Source organism: Chlamydomonas reinhardtii, chromosome 4 (genome assembly GCF_000002595.2).
Source record: "Chlamydomonas reinhardtii strain CC-503 cw92 mt+ chromosome 4, whole genome shotgun sequence".
Classification (NCBI taxonomy): domain Eukaryota; kingdom Viridiplantae; phylum Chlorophyta; class Chlorophyceae; order Chlamydomonadales; family Chlamydomonadaceae; genus Chlamydomonas; species Chlamydomonas reinhardtii.
The window spans coordinates 1,110,118-1,126,829 of record NC_057007.1 but is presented as its reverse complement, the minus strand read 5'-3'; the positions used below and the strand labels follow the sequence as shown (position 1 = coordinate 1,126,829).

The following is a 16,712-nucleotide window of genomic DNA, read 5'->3' as shown; positions in this document are numbered from 1 at the left end:
GTCTGTCATGTTTCGCCCGTTCCGTTCCCACCTCCTAAAAGTATATGCGTGCGGTTAGCCAGGGTTTCACCTGTGACACAAGCCCTCTGCTGGAGTAGAAGAAGAGTGGCCTACTACCCAAGCCCGGCCCCGGCATAGTAGATCCGGTGATCCAGGCCAGCAGCTCGCACGCTCTCAAGAATCTGGACATCTGGGGCGGGGTGACTTAGGGGACTGTTAAGGGGCCATGCTAGGTCGCTAGAGCACAAACCATGGCAGTGGCAGCCAGATGGCTGGATCGGGGCGTTCCAGTATACGGGATAGGTCTGCTGGATGTCTTGGTCGGGCCAGGGGGGGGTAAGAATGCCGCAGACATACCCCACCCTTCAAATTGAAAGAGCTTGACGAGAGCGTTCAGAATCCGCTTTCAGAATTTTGATCAGGGTAGTAATTGCGGAGATATGGGCCCCCAAAGTTCAGGGTCGGTCGTCGGTCCCCACGGTCCCCAAGGTTTCGTCACGGTGTGCCGGAAACTTTCGTCTGGGCCTCATAAGACAGCCGGGCAAGCCCAGACCGTTGCCCAAAGCATGTAATGGATGCTTTTTACGCTGGGAAACGTCAGGAGCCTACCAGAAGACGAAGGGCTACCGCCCGTCAACACATGTTGGGTTGGGATGTTGGGGTGCGACATGTCTCGCCTAACCAGAACGTGCCACAAGTCGCGGACCGGTGCTTGCGCGCCGGAGGAAAACGCATGTGTATGTCCCATGCGTAGGTAAGTCTCGTAAGCGTGCTTTACACGGGTGCAACTGAACGGCCGCAAGATGTTCACAACATGTCGACAACATGGCTGTGGTCAAGACGCGCCCGACGCACTTTCCGTGTTTACATGCTAATAGAGCTCGCTGAAAGCAGTCGTTTGACACCATCCTGGAAGAAAACAGAGGGGGTTTAGGGGGTGTACGGCACGGTACGGCACGGTCGGTCGTCGGTCAGGGGGGGTCGGGAGGTTTTGCGGGGTGGGGTCTGGAACTATTGTTCGTACCCCCCCCCCTGGTCGGGCCCACCCAAAGCTGCTGCACTGGTGAGGTCCGTCCTTCCGCAGCTCTGGATCATGGTTACGCGGTGCTGGTAACGGGGCCGAACAACATTGTGCACGGGGGGAACGCATTTCCGCGTCCATGTTTCATTGGTGCCTGGGTTGGGGCATTGGGCGTAACTTGCTTGTCGGGACTCAGCCGTGTCAGTCACGGGACTGCGCACGGGACTACGACTTGCCCAGTCCCTTCGGACTGAAGGCGAGGATGTCGGCACACGTTCAGGCAAAGTATGCCCAGCCTCGCACAGCGCCCGGTTGTCTCACAATGATATATGGCATAGCCACGCACCCGCTTCCGGTGGCGCAACCTGCATTCAGGTACGCTGGATGTCCCGGCCGGGTCTGATGGATGTCCCGGTCGGGCCCACCTGGTCGCTGAAAGCTCAAGGGTTCGGCCCGCCGGACAGGTGACTGTTGCAATCTATCTATGTCACATCGCCCTTAGGCAGGTCAGGTATGTGGTCGGGTTATACTGCATACCCCCGACGGTCGGATGAGTCTCCGACCCGAACGTGCTAGTCAGGAAGGCACGGGTGTGTCCTGGCACATCGTGGGGACATGTGGGCATCCATGGATGACATTTGCATTATAACACTATGTCAGCTATGGTCGCTTCGGTATAGAGCTACCACCACGCGAGGTGTTCTTCGGCCCAGACTCATACCCGAGTGTCGAGTTGACCAGGTCAATCATTGCTGCTTCTTTGCTTTTACACACAAACACAACGTAACTTAATCGCAGCTTATAAGAGCCATACTCATTTTATCGCAAGCCCGCCTGCCGTTGCGACCCACATAGCGAGCTCGCCTTTCACACAAAAGCGCTGTTATACATGCATATCAGGAATGCGTTGTGATAGCCGATTATCTAGCTCGCGTTAATTTGGCGGCTTGTTGCATTCTTTCTGCGCTACTGTCACACCTGGCGGGCTCCATGGACAAGCACCAGCAGCGCTGAGACGGGAGTTGGATGACACTTCGTCAAAAGCGTACATGGGGACCCTCAGGAAGCTTGCCGGTGGCGATACTGTGGCTTCTGGGTAGGTCGCGTTACTTTCCCATTTATGCTCAAGAAGTCTCGCTCAGGTGCTGGAACATACATTGCATTGCGCAATTGGTTGATACATGAAAAGGTTTGGGCCAGGGGCAACATCATGGCGGGCCAGTGCCAGTTGGTCCGCGTGACGCTTGCCGTGTGACCCGGCACGCTAACACTGGCAGCCCTTTCCAGTGGCTGTCCGCGCGCGTCATGCATGGGTACAACTGGCCAAGCGAACAGCCAGGGCATAGCCCTGCATTCTACAGCACTGGCGTCTGCACTGCTCTCCCATCCCACATCAAACTGCTGATTTGTCCCCGCCTCCAACCTTACAGGCGTCCTCTCGCTATTCAAAGCAGAGGCCCAGTCACCCCCTCAGACTCCTGAATTCCTTCAGCCTCCACCGCCACCCCCGCGGCGGCTGCCCTTCGATGGCATACCTGCTGCCCCACGGCAAGATACTGCGCAGCCGCCCGGGGACACACAGGGTACCGTAGACGCGCCACCGCCGCCCACGGCCCCACCACCGGGCCTACCACTGCCACCCACGGCACTGCTACCGCCGCTGGCACCGTCGCCGCCTCCGGACCTGCCGCCACCAAACGCGCCGCCGCCGCCGGCGCAGCCCGACCAGCCACCGACGATCCCAACAACACCACCCGTGTCACCGGATGTCCCATCGCTGCCACAGCAGCCGCCGCCCCCAGACATGCCGCCTCCGGGAACACCATCGCCACCTCCGGACCTTCCGCCACCGGCAGCGCCGCCGCCTGATCTGCCACTTCCTCTGAACCCACCACCCTCAATGCCTCCTCCAGTTGCACCATCGCCGCCACCAGAGACTCCAGTGGGAGAGCTGCCTCCACCACCGGATGCGCCGCCGCCAGCGACGCCGCCGCCGGATGTGCCGCCGCCTGCAACCCCTATGACTGAGCAGCCTCCGCCACCGGATGTGCCGCCGCAAGCGACGCCGCCGCCAGATGTGCCGCCGCCTGCAATCCCTGTGGCTGAGCAGCCTCCGCCACCGGATGTGCCGCCGCTAGTAGCGCCGCCGCCTGCAACCCCTGTGACTGAGCAGCCTCCACCACCGGATGCGCCGCCGCCAGCGACGCCGCCGCCGGATGTGCCGCCGCCTGCAACCCCTATGACTGAGCAGCCTCCGCCACCGGATGTGCCGCCGCCAGCGACGCCGCCGCCAGATGTGCCGCCGCCTGCAATCCCTGTGGCTGAGCAGCCTCCGCCACCGGATGTGCCGCCGCCAGTAGCGCCGCCGCCTGCAACCCCTGTGACTGAGCAGCTTCCGCCACCGGATGTGCCGCCGCCAGCGACGCCGCCGCCGGCCACGCCGCCACCGGCCGCTCCGTTGCCACCGCCGGAGACGCCGGTAGGGGAGCAGCCTCCGCCACCGGATGTGCCGCCGCCAGCCATGCCGCCGCCGGAGTTGCCGCCACCGGCCGCTCCGTTGCAACCGCCGGAGACGCCGGTAGGGGAGCAGCCTCCGCCACCGGATGTACCGCCGCCAGCCATGCCGCCGCCGGAGTTGCCGCCACCGGCTGCTCCGTCGCCACCGCCGGAGACGCCGGTAGGGGAGCAGCCTCCGCCACCGGATGTACCGCCGCCAGCCACGCCGCCGCCGGAGACGCCGGTCGGGGAGCAGCCTCCGCCACCGGATGTGCCCCCGCCGCAAGCGGCGCCTCCGCCACTGGCGCCGCCGCCAGAGACACCCGTTGCGGACCAGCCGCCGCAGGACGCGCTGTCGCCACCCGCGCTAGAGCCACCTTTGCCTCCGACAGTGCCTCCGTCGCCGGAGCCGTCTCTTCCGATCTTGCCTTCGCCGGAGTCGCTGCCAACTGTAGATGCGCCTCCTCCTCCTTCGGTTTCCTTCCTGCCACCCACTCCGGCACCAGCGGATCCGACGCCGTCGTCACCCGAGCCTCCCTCTCCTGCACCTCCCTCTCCTGCGCCGCCGCTTCCTGCCCCCTCACCGCATCCGCCCTCGCCACATCCGCCCTCACCGCAGCCGCCCTCGCCGCAGCCGCCGCCTCCTCCACCTTCGCCACGCCCGCCCTCGCCAGCGCCGCCCAAGCCTCCTCCGCCCACACCGCCAGCGCCACCCTCGCCTCGGCCTCCGTCTCCCGACCCGCCCTCCCCTCCGCCGCCTAGCCCGCAGCCGCCGTTGCTGCCCTCGCCGCCGCCACCGGTGCCTGAGCAGCAGCTGGTATTCAATGCGCCGCTGCTGCTGCCGCTGTCACTGTCGCAGCCCAATGCCACAGTGGATCCGTTTGCACGACTGGTATCGCTCAAGCTGATGCAGGTGCGTGTGCGTGCCCAGCATGACAGCATGCCATACAGGTTGCCCGCGCTTTGATGGGACTGGCACGAAAGCGTGGGACGTGTGTCAATGCCTGTGGACCATGAGCAACGGTATGGTAGTCAACACATGGCTCTTGGAACTCCGGGTGCACGCTCACACGCACGCAGGTTGCGGCGCCTGCTGGCACCTACCTGTGCGAGTTCCTGCCTGCTTCTGCGCCCCCGCCCGGGCTGGGCTACATGAACCTGACAGAGGCCAACTCCTTCGGCAGCAGGCTATGGTGAGGCAGGGCCGCTTTTTGGCATCGGTTTGGTGTGAGTGGAGCGCGGCGTAGGCCGTGGAGCTATCAAGCATGACATAGTCTTTGGGCTAGATAAAGGTCTATACTTTTGTAGGCTGGAAAGGAACCAAAGAGGTACGGCGTACTGACTTCTACCGCCGCCTGTACGCATGTACGTACGTGCCGCAGGTATGCGCTCCCGCCCGGTTTCACGGCCCTGTTGGCCCCCGTGAACTCATCGCCGTACATTTTTCTGCTGCTGATCACCGGTGGCGGCAGCAGCGGCGGCTCGCGCTTCGTGGTGCAACAGCGCTGCACACTGACGGCGGCGTACCGCGCGGCAGCAGGGGAGGAGCAGGTGAGCGGGCCTGGGCGGGTGGCAAGGCGGTTGGTGGGACCTGGAGGTTGGCACGTAACTAGCAGTTCGACTGTCAGATGCCTTGGCCTTGCACGCATGCACCCTTCTATCACCTAGCGCTCACCATCTGACGTAAATTGCGGCGCTGAAACAGGGCAACGCCACATCTGCGGCCACGGCACTGCTGCCCGGCGGCGCCTACACCTCCACCTACACGGCAGATGCCGCCAGCTCCTGGGGGGCGCTGGTGTACTGCCATGTGCTGTACGGCGGCGGGCTGGGCGGGCGAGACGCGGTGTCGGCGCTGCTGCTGCCGGACCCGGCGGTGCGCCCCCTGCTGACCAACACGAGCTTCTTCGGGCCGGCGCTCCCACAGGTGCGGGTGTGCAGTGCCGCCAGTGCGTGTGTCATGAAGGCACACTGGGTATGTGTGAGTGTGCGTGTGCGCGTGCGTGTCGGACTTGAGATGGTATGGGTTTGGGTAAGTTTGCGGCTCGTCCGCGCCTCTCACCATCTGCCCGCATCCGCACTCCTAGCCTTTTGCCCTGCCGATACCCACAGGCGCTATCGCAGCCACTAAATCACAAGGCCTTTTTCTTTTGGACCCAGACTACCTCGCCGCCCTGCTGCGGCAACGAAACGGCACCCACCGCCACCTGCGACCCGTTGTCCTTCCTGGGCCCACTGCCGCTATACGACGCCGGCGGCGGCGGCCAGCAGCTCAACACCACCAGTGGTGAGGTCCCGCTGTTCCCGCCCTGTGACCGCAATTGGGGCCTGCACCGCAGCTTCACGTGCCAGGTGCCGCGCGTGTGGGCGCGAGCGCCCGCCGCCAGCCCCAACCCTGCCACCGGCCGCCCCCGCGAGGTGAGTGGGGCCTTGGTCTGTGTGTGCGGCGTTGGTGACAGCCACTGCTTCCGTGCGCTCGTTGTGGCATGTGGCAACCAGAATGCCATTCCGAGATTCGGCCACATGTGCATCCTACTTCATGTTCTGTGCTCATCTCTCTCTGACCCCCTCTCTCTCTCTCTTATTGGGCTGAGCCCCCCCAGCGAAGCGTTCCAGGGGGGGGGGCGAAGCCCCCCAGGAACACCCCTGTCCGTGGCTGCGTGGCTGCGTGGCTGCGTGCGTCGGCAAAACATAGCATACTGGCGCAAACCGCGACTGCTACGTATTAGTATTTGATAATGCCTATTGCATGTAAATAGGTGGCAGGGAAAATTCGGGCGGAGCGAGAAGTGCCTTCTTGCGAGAATCGACAATTGACTTCTGCGAGGTCGCGCGAAAAGCAAGTCAAGCCCGCGTTAATTGCATCTATACTTCAAAATATGTTGACGGCAATTTGCGTGGGGAACCATAGCGCGAGCTTTCGCCGACTTGCTAGGAAATGCCTGTCGCCGGTCTGAATGCTACGGGTGGTCGCTCTCGCCCCGCGCCTGGCCCGAGGAGTGTCGGACGTCGGGTAGTTCTGAGGCAAGGTTGAGGTGTAGAAAATGCCAGGGACTGGCGGCAAGGGAGTCCTTGACCGGCGTGGGTGGCGTGTGGGATCCAGACACGCGTGGCTTGGGCTGGCCCAGGTGTTCCCCTGAGTTCTGAGCCGGAGCCCGTGCAGCATCGGCATGGGCCCTGAAGCTCGTTTGGTTGCAGAAGTCAACCAGCCTATGGCTTTATTGGGGCCCATGTATTCCTAGGGGCTCAGCCCATTTTCCAGCTGTACAAAGCTGACACCCCTTGTTTTCATTGTTGTACTGCAGGTGGTGATGTTCGCTGCGGCAGTGCCGTACTGGACAGCCGTGCAGCGCTGCGCCCTACTGGATGGCGAGGGTGGCGCCGGGCCGGGGCGGCTGATGTCGCTGCCTGACGACTCCAGTGGCGTGTGGGGCGCTGAGGCGCTGGCCAGCTGGCCGGGCGAGCCCGGTCAGGTGCGTTTATGTGCGCACGTATGCAACGATTGCGGTGTGACACGAACGGAGTGAGGCAGCGGCGGCGTCCACAACTGCAAGCGGCTTACAAATGCAAGCGGCTTACAAGTCGCAGCGACATAACGTGTCACGTAATGTGCTTCCATCCGCAGGCGGTGTGGGCGGTGGACGCAGGTGTCAACTGCAGCACAGCCGCGCTGCCGCTAAGCCTGAGCGGTGGCAACGGCGGCAGCGACGTCACGTCTGCGGGCCAGGTGCTGTGCGATGACTTGCTGTTCTTCGTCTGTGTAAGAGGTAAGTCAGGCGCGAGCAGGTCAGATGCAGATGCAGGTGGGAATGCACGTCGGAGGGACGCGCTTACTGGTTAGGCTTACAGTGGTCAGGAAAAAGACAGTGCGGAATCCATGTTTAGGTGTGATGGGGCGTGTTTGTCGTTGAACTACCTATATTTTCGTCATTGAAGCCGTCGTCCACTGCGGTCGCTCCATTCTGACAAGCACAAATCCCCTTTTTGCACTGCGCAGATCTGGACTTCCCCAGCCCTAGCCCGCCCAGCCCGGCGCCACCCACCCCGCCCGGTCCACAGCCGCCGCGGCCGTTGTCACCGCCACCACGTGTGCTGCTGCAGCCGTCGCCGCCAGATGTGCCACCGCCGCCGCCCGACGGCCCTGACCAGGCTAGCGCCTTCATGCCGCCTCCTCCGGCCGGCAGTGGCGGAAGCAGTCTGCAGGTAGGGTGTAGTGCGACGCGCTGGACTGGACCGAGCAATGTCATAGCCCTGCCCCGATTGGTTTTCAATGAAGCGCTAAGTACGCGTGTGATGATTTAAACGCACACCGGCCCCTGCCCCGAAACCAACCCTAACAACAGGCTCAGGCCGAGGCGCTGCTGCGCATTGCCTCCACCTTCGACTCGGGCCCCGGCTCACAGTGCGACCTGTCCTCCTGGCGTGTGCCCGGCACCACGCCTTGCGACTGGAGCCCGCGCGTGGTCTGCGGCACCACTGCACCCAACTCCACCACCGGCGGCACCGACGGTACAACGGCGGCGCCGCCGGCCGTGGATGGTGGCTTCAGTGAAACGGTGGTCCTGCTGAACTTGACGGATTGCTGGGGACCCTACAATGCCAGCGCTAACAGCGTGGGCGGGATGCAGATGCCCAGCTCTGCGGACCTGGGCACAATGCTGGGGCTGCGGACGCTGCTGCTCACCAACACCGGCGTTCAGGGGCCCCTGCCGATGTCAGTCACGGGGATGGGCGGCCTGGAGGTGCTGTCTCTGGGCCTTGACCGGGCGGCGCTGGCCGCCGACTTTGCCGCCGCCAACGGCGGGGCAAGCGCGCCAAAGGTGGCGGGCCGCGGGGTCACCGGTTCGATCCCCGCTGGCTACAGTTCGCTGTCAGCTCTGTCGCGCCTGGACCTGCAGGGCGCGGCGCTGAGCGGGCCGCTGCCTGCTGGCTTCAGCACGCTGACGGGCCTGGTCTCGCTAGACCTGTCAGCAGAGGACGGCCTCAGCAGCGGGGGCGATGGCAGCATCCCAAGCTCCAGCCTGACGGGGCCGCTGCCGGCGGCCTGGTCGACCCTTAGCCAGCTGACGCTACTGTCGTTGTCTGGGCAGCAGGCCGTGGGAGGGTCAGTTCCGGCGGAATGGGGGGCGGCTCTTGCGCAGCTGCAGTGGATTGAGCTGTCGGGGTGCGGGCTGACTGGACCAATTCCGCCCTCCTTCAGCGGTCTGCAGGACCTGCGCTATCTTGTCCTCTCCACCAACAGCCTCACCGGGCAGCCACCGGAAGCGCTTTCAGCCCTATCAGACCTCCGGGAGCTCAGCCTAGAGGACAACACGTTCTCTGGAACAATCCCTGAAGCCTGGTCAGCGCTGAGTAACAGCCTAACGTTACTGGACGTTTCCAGCAATGCTGGCCTAGGCGGCCCGCTGCCGGACGGACTGAGCAGCCTCAGCATCTTGCAAGAGCTCAACCTTCAGGCTTGCAACCTGACCGGCCCGCTGCCAGCCTCCTACAGTGCCCTCAGCAACCTGGCATCACTGCTGCTGTCAACCAATGCCCTGACGGGGCCCCTACCCGACGAGTGGTCAGCGCTGACAGTGCTTGAGGAGATGGCAATCGCCGGGAACGGCATTCGCGGCACCCTACCCGACAGCTGGGCGGATGGACTGCAGTCCCTGACGACCTTTGACGCAGCCTACAACCGCCTGACGGGCCCGCTGCCCGCCTCCTGGTCCGGCCTGGCGGCGCTGCAGCTGTTGGACGTGTCACACAATGCCCTGTCCTCCAGCCTACCACCCGCCTGGTCGGCGCTGCTGGCGCTCAGCTCGCTCAAAGCAGACAGCATGCGCAGTGAGGACGGCAGCACCAGCGTAGGCCTGGACGGACCGCTCCCCGATTCCTGGTCCGCGCTGACCGTTCTAGCGCACCTGCAGCTGGCCGATGGCGCCTTCACGGGCACGCTGCCTGCCTCCTGGTCGGCGCTCACCGCGCTGTCTGGGCTGGACTTGGGTGCTTCGGAGCTGCCAGGCGGCCCTGCGGGCGAGCTGGAAGGCCCGCTACCACCACAGTGGAGCGCGCTGCAGCGCCTGGTGCACCTCAGCATCCCACGCCAGCCCGGCATCAACGGCTCCCTTCCAGCAGACTGGTCGGCGCTCACTGGCCTGACTCACCTCGACCTGCAGGGTGATAGCCTCAGCGGCCCGCTGCCGCCCGCCTACAGCACCCTCACACGCCTCGCCACGTTGGACCTGGACGCGCCTGCAGACGCGCAGGGCGCTCTCACGGGGCCGCTGCCTGCGGCTTGGTCGACGCTGGGCCAGCTGACATTGTTATCACTTTCAGGGCAGGAGAGCGTGGGCGGATCACTGCCGCGGTCCTGGGGCAACGGTCTCTCCCAGCTGGAATGTCTGGACGTATCTGGGTGCAGCCTGACCGGCGGCATCCCTGGCACCTACAGCCGGCTGACCGGCATGACCCGGCTCGACCTCAGCACCAACAGCCTGACAGGTCAGCCGCCCGCCTCCTTCTCCGCCCTCACGGCGCTAGAGGAGCTGTCGCTCACCGACAACCTACTGGCTGGTTCCTTGCCCGACAGCTGGTCCACACTGACCACGCTCTCCGTGCTTGATGCGGCCATGAACGAGGGCCTCACCGGCCCCCTGCCCCCGGCGTACAGCACCATGACTGGGCTGCGGCAGCTTGACCTGCAGGCCTGCGGCCTGACGGGCCCGCTGCCGGGCTCCTACAGCGCGCTGGTGTCTCTGGTGGGCCTCTCGCTGGCGCTCAATTTCCTCAGCGGCACGCTGCCGGCCTCCTACAGCGCCTTGACGGACCTTGAGGACGCCAGCCTCGCCGGCAACTCCCTGACGGGGCCGCTGCCGCCATCTTGGGGCGGCGCCATGGCTGGCCTGTTCTCGTTCGACGCCTCGCACAATGGTCTAACGGGCCCGCTGCCCGCCTCCTGGTCGGGTCTGGGGTCGCTGCAGCTGATGGACGTGTCACAGAATGATGTGGCGGGGCCGCTGCCACCCAGCTGGAGTGTGCTGACGCAACTAGCCGTGCTGGATACCAGTGGAAGTAGCGGCGCCGCACCGTCGGAGTCGCGGGGCCCGCTGCCCGACTCCTGGTCAGCGCTGACGGCGCTGCAGAGCCTGGGTGTGCAGGGCGCCAGCCTCAGTGGCAGCCTGCCCTCGTCCTGGTCGGCGCTACAGGGCCTGACGTGGTTGGAGCTGGGCAACGGCGGCGCGGGGTCACCAGCAGCCGCCGGCTCACTCAGTGGCTCGCTGCCGCCTGAGTGGCAGGCGCTATCGGGGCTGCAGCACCTGGGATTGGGCGGCCAGCCCGGCCTCAGCGGGCAGCTACCGCCCACTTGGTCCGTGCTGACGGCGTTGACGGCACTAGACCTGGATGGCTCGGGGCTGAGCGGCCCGCTGCCGCCCTCTTACAGCGCCCTCACACGGCTTGTGGTCCTGGACCTGTCGGCGCCTACGCAGCCGAGCACTGGAGCGCCTGGCGGCGGCGGCCTGACAGGGCCTCTGCCGGCCGCCTGGTCCACGCTTGGACGCATCACACTGCTGTCGGTGTCCGGGCATGCAGGTATCGGAGGCACGCTTCCGGCGAACTGGGCCTTGGGGTCGAATGGCCTCGGCAGCAGTGTGCGCTGGCTGGAGCTGGCGGGCTGCGGCCTCACTGGGCCGCTGCCGCCGGAGTGGGCCCAGATGATCGCCCTGCAGGTGTTGGACGTGTCCGACAACACGCTCACAAGCAGCTTGCCGCCGGCATGGTCTTCCCTGACGACGCTTCGTGAGGCGTGGCTTTTTGACAACGCCCTGACTGGCAGCTTGCCAGAGGCCCTGTCTGGGTTCAGCTCGCTGGAGGTCCTGGACGCCTCAGGCAACGCGGCACTGGGGGGTGGCCTGCCGGAGGGCCTCAGTGGCCTCAGTGCTCTGCGTGATCTCAACCTTCAGGCTTGCAACCTGACCGGCCCGCTGCCGGCATCCTACAGCACTCTCACTGGCCTAGTGTCGCTGGTACTGTCCACCAACGCCCTGACGGGCCCCCTTCCTACCGAGTGGTCAGCGCTGACGGCACTCGAGGATTTGTCAGCATTCGGCAACCGCCTGGATGGACCTCTGCCGGTGGCATGGGGAGCAAGCTTGGGCGCAAACGTGGCGGTGAGGCGAAGTGACTGGATAGTATGGAGGTGTCGTGTGCATGGTAGAGCTGCCTCTGCCTCACATGTCCTCCCGAAATGACGTGTGCGTCTATTGCCCAACATCCGTGTCTCTCTCCATCCCGCAGACGGTGGACCTCTCGCACAACCGCCTGACGGGCCCGCTGCCAGCCTCCTGGTCGGGACTGGCGGCGCTGCAGCTGTTGGACGTGTCACACAACGCCCTGTCCTCCAGCCTGCCACCCGCCTGGTCAGCGCTGCTGGCGCTCAGCTCGCTTGAGGCCTCTTCAAACGCAGTCCCTGCCAACGTCACCGCTGGCGCGGCACGCGGCATCAGTGGCCCCCTGCCGCCGTCATGGTCGACTCTGACAGCACTGGCGCGGCTTGGGCTTGAAGGAGAGCGTGTCAACGGCACGCTGCCCTCAGCCTGGTCGACACTGACGCAGCTGTCATGGCTGGCCCTGGGGGCACCCTCCAGCGCCCTTGCTGCTGGCGCAGGTGGCGGCGGCAGCCTAGGTAGCAGCAGCGGCAGCGATGGGGCCCTGACGGGCTCGCTGCCACCGTCGTGGAGCAACCTGGTGGCATTGCAGCGCCTGGCTGTGCCCGGCCACCCAAGCCTCGGCGGCTCACTTTCGGCGGGCTGGTCGGCGCTCACCGCGCTTACGGCCCTAGATCTGGAGCACTCGGGGCTGAGTGGCCCGCTGCCGCCCTCCTACAGCACCCTCACGGGCCTCGTGGTCTTGGACCTGGCAGCCGCAGCACAGGCAGGCGCAGGCACCAATACTAGCAGCCTTACGGGGCCACTGCCGGAGGCCTGGTCGACGCTGGGCCGGCTGACGCTGCTGTCCCTTTCGGGGCACGGCGACATCGGCGGCTCCCTGCCACCATCGTGGGGCTCATCCCTGACTGCCCTGCGCTTCTTTGACATGGCGGGCACCGGCGTAACGGGATCCATTCCATCCACGTACAGCAGCCTGGGGCTTCTTCAACACCTGGACCTATCCGCGAATGGCCTGACCGGGCAGGTGCCGGATTCCTGGGGCACCACGTTCACCAGCGTGCAGGAGCTACTGCTATTCGACAACAGCTTCTCCGGTACCCTCCCAGATTCCTGGCAGCTGCTACGGTCGTTGGAGGTCCTGGATGCCTCGAGCAATCCTGGCCTGAGTGGGCGGCTGCCGGACGGCCTCAGCGGCCTGAGCGCACTGCGTGAGCTCAACCTTCAGGCTTGCAACCTGACCGGCTCGCTGCCAGCCTCCTACAGCGCCCTCAGTAGCCTGGCGTCGCTGCTGCTGTCCGTCAACAACATCAACGGCACGCTGCCCGTCGAGTACTCGACGCTCTCGAGCCTGGAGGAGCTGGCAGTAGCTGGCAACCAGCTCGGGCGCCAGCTACCGCCTGGCTGGGCGACGGGACCGCTCACAACCTCGCTCCTCACGTTGGACCTCTCGCACAACAGCCTGACAGGCCCGCTGCCCGCCTCCTGGTCGGGACTGGCGGCGCTGCAGCTGTTGGACGTGTCGCACAACGCCCTGTCCTCCAGCCTACCACCCGCCTGGTCGGCGCTGCTGGCGCTCACTTCGCTCGTGGCCTCCCGCAACCCCAACATTGCCGGATCGTTGCCGCCAGAATGGGCTGCCGGCCTGCCCTCGCTGCAGCAGCTGCTGGTGGCAGGCTGCTTCCTAGACGGCTCCTTGCCCGCCTCCTGGGCTCCTGCCGGGGCGGCTGGTGGCGGCGCAGGCAGCGGCAGTGGGCTGGGCTTTGCTCTGGCGCGGCTGGAGCTGGGCAGCAACAACCTGGAGGGGTCGCTGCCTGTGGGCTGGAGTGGGCTGACCCGCCTGAGCTACCTGGACCTGTCCGACAACCAGGTAAGGCCCGAAGGAGAAGGTGGTTGTTTTCGTTCTAACCACACCCAGTGGTTATGCGTATGCCCGAGCCGGCCAAGCTCCGGGCCCATATGGGTGAAGGTTAGAATGGGTGGAGGGGGTGGTGAGATACGTCCGGACTTGCCACACGTCCCTGTGTAAACAGTCCAGGGCTTGAGGCTGATGCTTACTCCGGCGCCCTGCCTTCGCTCCCACCACCCCGCAGATCCGCGGCAGCGTGCCCGCGCCCTGGCTGCGCGCTGGCAGCGGCATGCCCTCCCTCCAGGTGCTGCTGCTGGGCACGAACCTGCTAGACCAGCCCCTGCCCGACGTCGCAGCGCTCTTCCTGGCGTCGCAGAGCGGCAATGCGAATGCAGCCGCAATAGCCGCGGCGGCCGCAGCGATTGGCGTCGCGCCCCTGCTCCAACTGAACGTCTCGTTCAACAGCATCTCCGGACCGCTGCCCGGGCCCAGCCAACCGTACATGTCGTACCTGGTCGGTTTAGATCTAACTTCCAACGGTCTTTCCGGCCAACTGCCGCCCGCCTGGAGCCTGCTCACGTCTCTGACGGCGCTTCGACTGGCGCAGAACGGGTTGAGCGGGCCGCTGCCGACGGTCTGGGCGGCGCTTGGTGGCAGTAGCGCAGCTACAGCGGCGGTGGGAGGGCGGAGGAGGATCAGCCTGGAGGCCATGGGTGCCGGTGCTCGCGGGCACCGCAGCCTGATGGGTCATGTACACAGTTGGCCGCTGGAGCGCAAAGGTGACAACGAGGCAACAGCCGGCTTGTCGCAGGCCGCCCGCCGGTTGCATAGCAAGAGCAACGGTGGCCTGCTCAGCTGGCTAGCGGGTCTGCATCAGCAGCGGCTGCAGCAGGCCACTGCCATCTTGGGCCCGTCCCACCGCCGCCTGCTGCAGCAATCTGTCGGCTCGGGTCGCAACAGCACCGGAGCCGGTAGCACTGGTGCCGGTGCCATCTCGGGCGCGGTGCCGGGCAGCGGTCTAGCGGTGCTGCAGCTGTCGGACAACAGCTTGACCGGATCGCTTCCGCCGTCTTGGAGCAGCCTGAGGGCGCTGACGCAGCTGACACTGGCACGCAACTCGCTGCAAGGCCCCATCCCCACCGCTTGGCCAGTGGGCATGACGTCGCTGCAGGAGCTGACGACAGCTGGCAACGACCCGCTGCCGGGCATCTGTGGCACCAACCCCGGCGGCAGTACCTGGCCACTTGGCGGTGCTGGGGAGCTAGCGTCGCTGTCAGCCTGCACAGGCCTGTCCTCGCCGCCCCCTCCGCCGCCGTCTCCGCCATCGCCAGTTCCACCGCGGCCCCGGCCGCCGTCACCCATGCCGCCAGGCGAACCGCCGCTAACGCCAGACCAGGGCTCTGTCTTCTCCCCACCACCGGCGCCAAAGTCGCCGCGGCCACCACGGCCACCGCCGCCGTCGCCCCCTCCAGCGCCGCCGTCACCACCGCAGCCTCCCTCGCCGCCTCCCTCGCCGTCGCCACCAGAGCCACCCTTCTTCCCAGATGAGCCGGTGGTACGACCGCCGCCGCCGCCTCCGCCGCCACCACGGCCGCCACGCCCACCGCCGCCGCCTCCCTCTCCGCCGCGCCCGCCCGCGCCCACGCCGCCTCAGGGTGTGGGCATTGCGCCTTCCCCGGAGAGCGGCAACCAAGGCGAGGGCAATGGCGGGGCACAGGCCTCGCCACCACCTCCCGGAGGCAGTTCCAGCTCCGGCTCCGGCTTCCAGCCGTGGTGGATTGCGGCCATCGTCGGCAGCATCGTGGGCGCGCTGCTTATCCTGCTGGCCCTGGTCGCCATTTTCCGCGCCCGCCGGCGGCGCAGCTCCGGCAGCGCCTACGCCGTCCGCTCCGCCGGCTCCTCGCCCCTTCAGCCTCCTCCTGCCCCTGCCCAGCTGCCTCCTGGCTTCTTCCCTGGCGCTCCCGCGGCGCAGCCAGCGCTGCTCACGGCGCCGGCGCCGCCGCCTGCGGGCCTGGACCGGCCCTCGCTCAACGCGCGCTGGCACAACCCTGTGTTTGACACGCGCGAGAACGGCGAGGGCGCTGCCGACTGGATGGACGTGATGGACGCCTTCTACCTGGTGGAGAGCGAGGGAGCTCCTCCCGCACCCGCAACTGTGCCGCCGGGTGCTGCAAACCCTCTGTTCATGTCATCGCGGCGGGGCGCAGTTATGGGTGCGGAAGGAGCGGTGCAGCAGCCGGCGTCCTTGTACGGGGGTTATGGCACAGAGCGGTCGGCGGGCGGCATGGTTGCAGGTGCTAGTGGCGGCGGTGCCGGGGTACGGCCAGCGGGAGAGGTGGTGGAGAACACGGGTGCCGTACAAGCAGAGGAGCTGCACATATACCAGCCGCAGCCGCCACGGCAATCCCGCGCCTCACCGTACGGCTACGGCACTGCTGCGCGTGGCGGCGGCGCCCGTGCCAGTAACCGGCGTTACACGGCCGATGTTTAGTCATGCCGGACGAGGCTGCATGATGATTACAAACGAATGAGACATATTGCTCAAGCGAGTTTGGAATGCTTGTGTGAAGCTTGTTTCTGTACAGCATACACTGTTGGCTGCTTTTGACTGACTGACTGCAAACTGTGGTCGGGGCAAGGACACGGGGGAGGCAAACTCTTGGACGTCGTCGTGCACACCGGTAACTTTGGCTCAGGTCGCCCTGGCTGCGATACACGATAACACAGGTGTGATGTTGTGCTCACTGCTGACTCGCGCGCATATGCGCACGCAATTGACGCTTGCGGGGGGTAGTAATGTGCTTCTGGTATTTCTGCGTGCGATTGCTTCCGTACTCCTACCCCATGGATCCATGCATGAGGTGGGAATGGTGCTGAGAGTTGCGAATACCCCCAGCATCCGTGGCCACATTTCGTCACATCCGCACGAGTGGGGGTGTTGGGCTCTCAATTAAGTTTTGGTGTGATGTCCTGAGAAGGGTCGCCCGCCATTGGGCTCTTGCTGTGCATGCGAACGTACTCGGGAGTTGGGGTGAGGTGTCCAAGGCCCTGAAAAGCGTTTTTGCAACTGTGCAACATACAGTGCCCTCCACGGACATGCCCCCACGATGTTAGGGCCATTCGTGGCTCTCGCCAACGCCGCGTCCCCACACGCCGAAGCAATGTGTTGAGTTTGCGCCTAGGACAGACGACCACA

General features: G+C 65.5%; 1 protein-coding gene across 1 annotated transcript; it reads left to right on the top strand.

Annotated features, from left to right (window-relative positions):
* Positions 1-1,694: 1,694 nt before the first annotated feature.
* On the top strand, positions 1,695-16,710 carry CHLRE_04g216050v5 (uncharacterized protein). Its single transcript, XM_043061696.1, has 12 exons — positions 1,695-2,117; positions 2,452-4,430; positions 4,598-4,710; positions 4,900-5,068; positions 5,223-5,444; positions 5,630-5,935; positions 6,823-6,990; positions 7,143-7,284; positions 7,515-7,720; positions 7,861-11,670; positions 11,798-13,537; positions 13,761-16,710. Exons 1-12 carry the CDS (start codon positions 2,048-2,050, stop codon positions 16,005-16,007), a joined length of 11,172 nt encoding a protein of 3,723 aa, XP_042925090.1. The 5' UTR covers positions 1,695-2,047; the 3' UTR covers positions 16,008-16,710.
* The last annotated feature ends 2 nt before the right edge of the window (positions 16,711-16,712 follow it).

Bases quoted from the DNA above. Each gene is read 5' to 3' on its own strand.
- CHLRE_04g216050v5 (XM_043061696.1), top strand. From the start codon at position 2,048: ATGACACTTCGTCAAAAGCGTACATGGGGACCCTCAGGAAGCTTGCCG. The intron at 5,069-5,222 runs GTGAGCGGGCCT...GCGCTGAAACAG, and splicing joins CGGCAGCAGGGGAGGAGCAG to GGCAACGCCACATCTGCGGC. The intron at 7,721-7,860 runs GTAGGGTGTAGT...CCCTAACAACAG, and splicing joins GTGGCGGAAGCAGTCTGCAG to GCTCAGGCCGAGGCGCTGCT.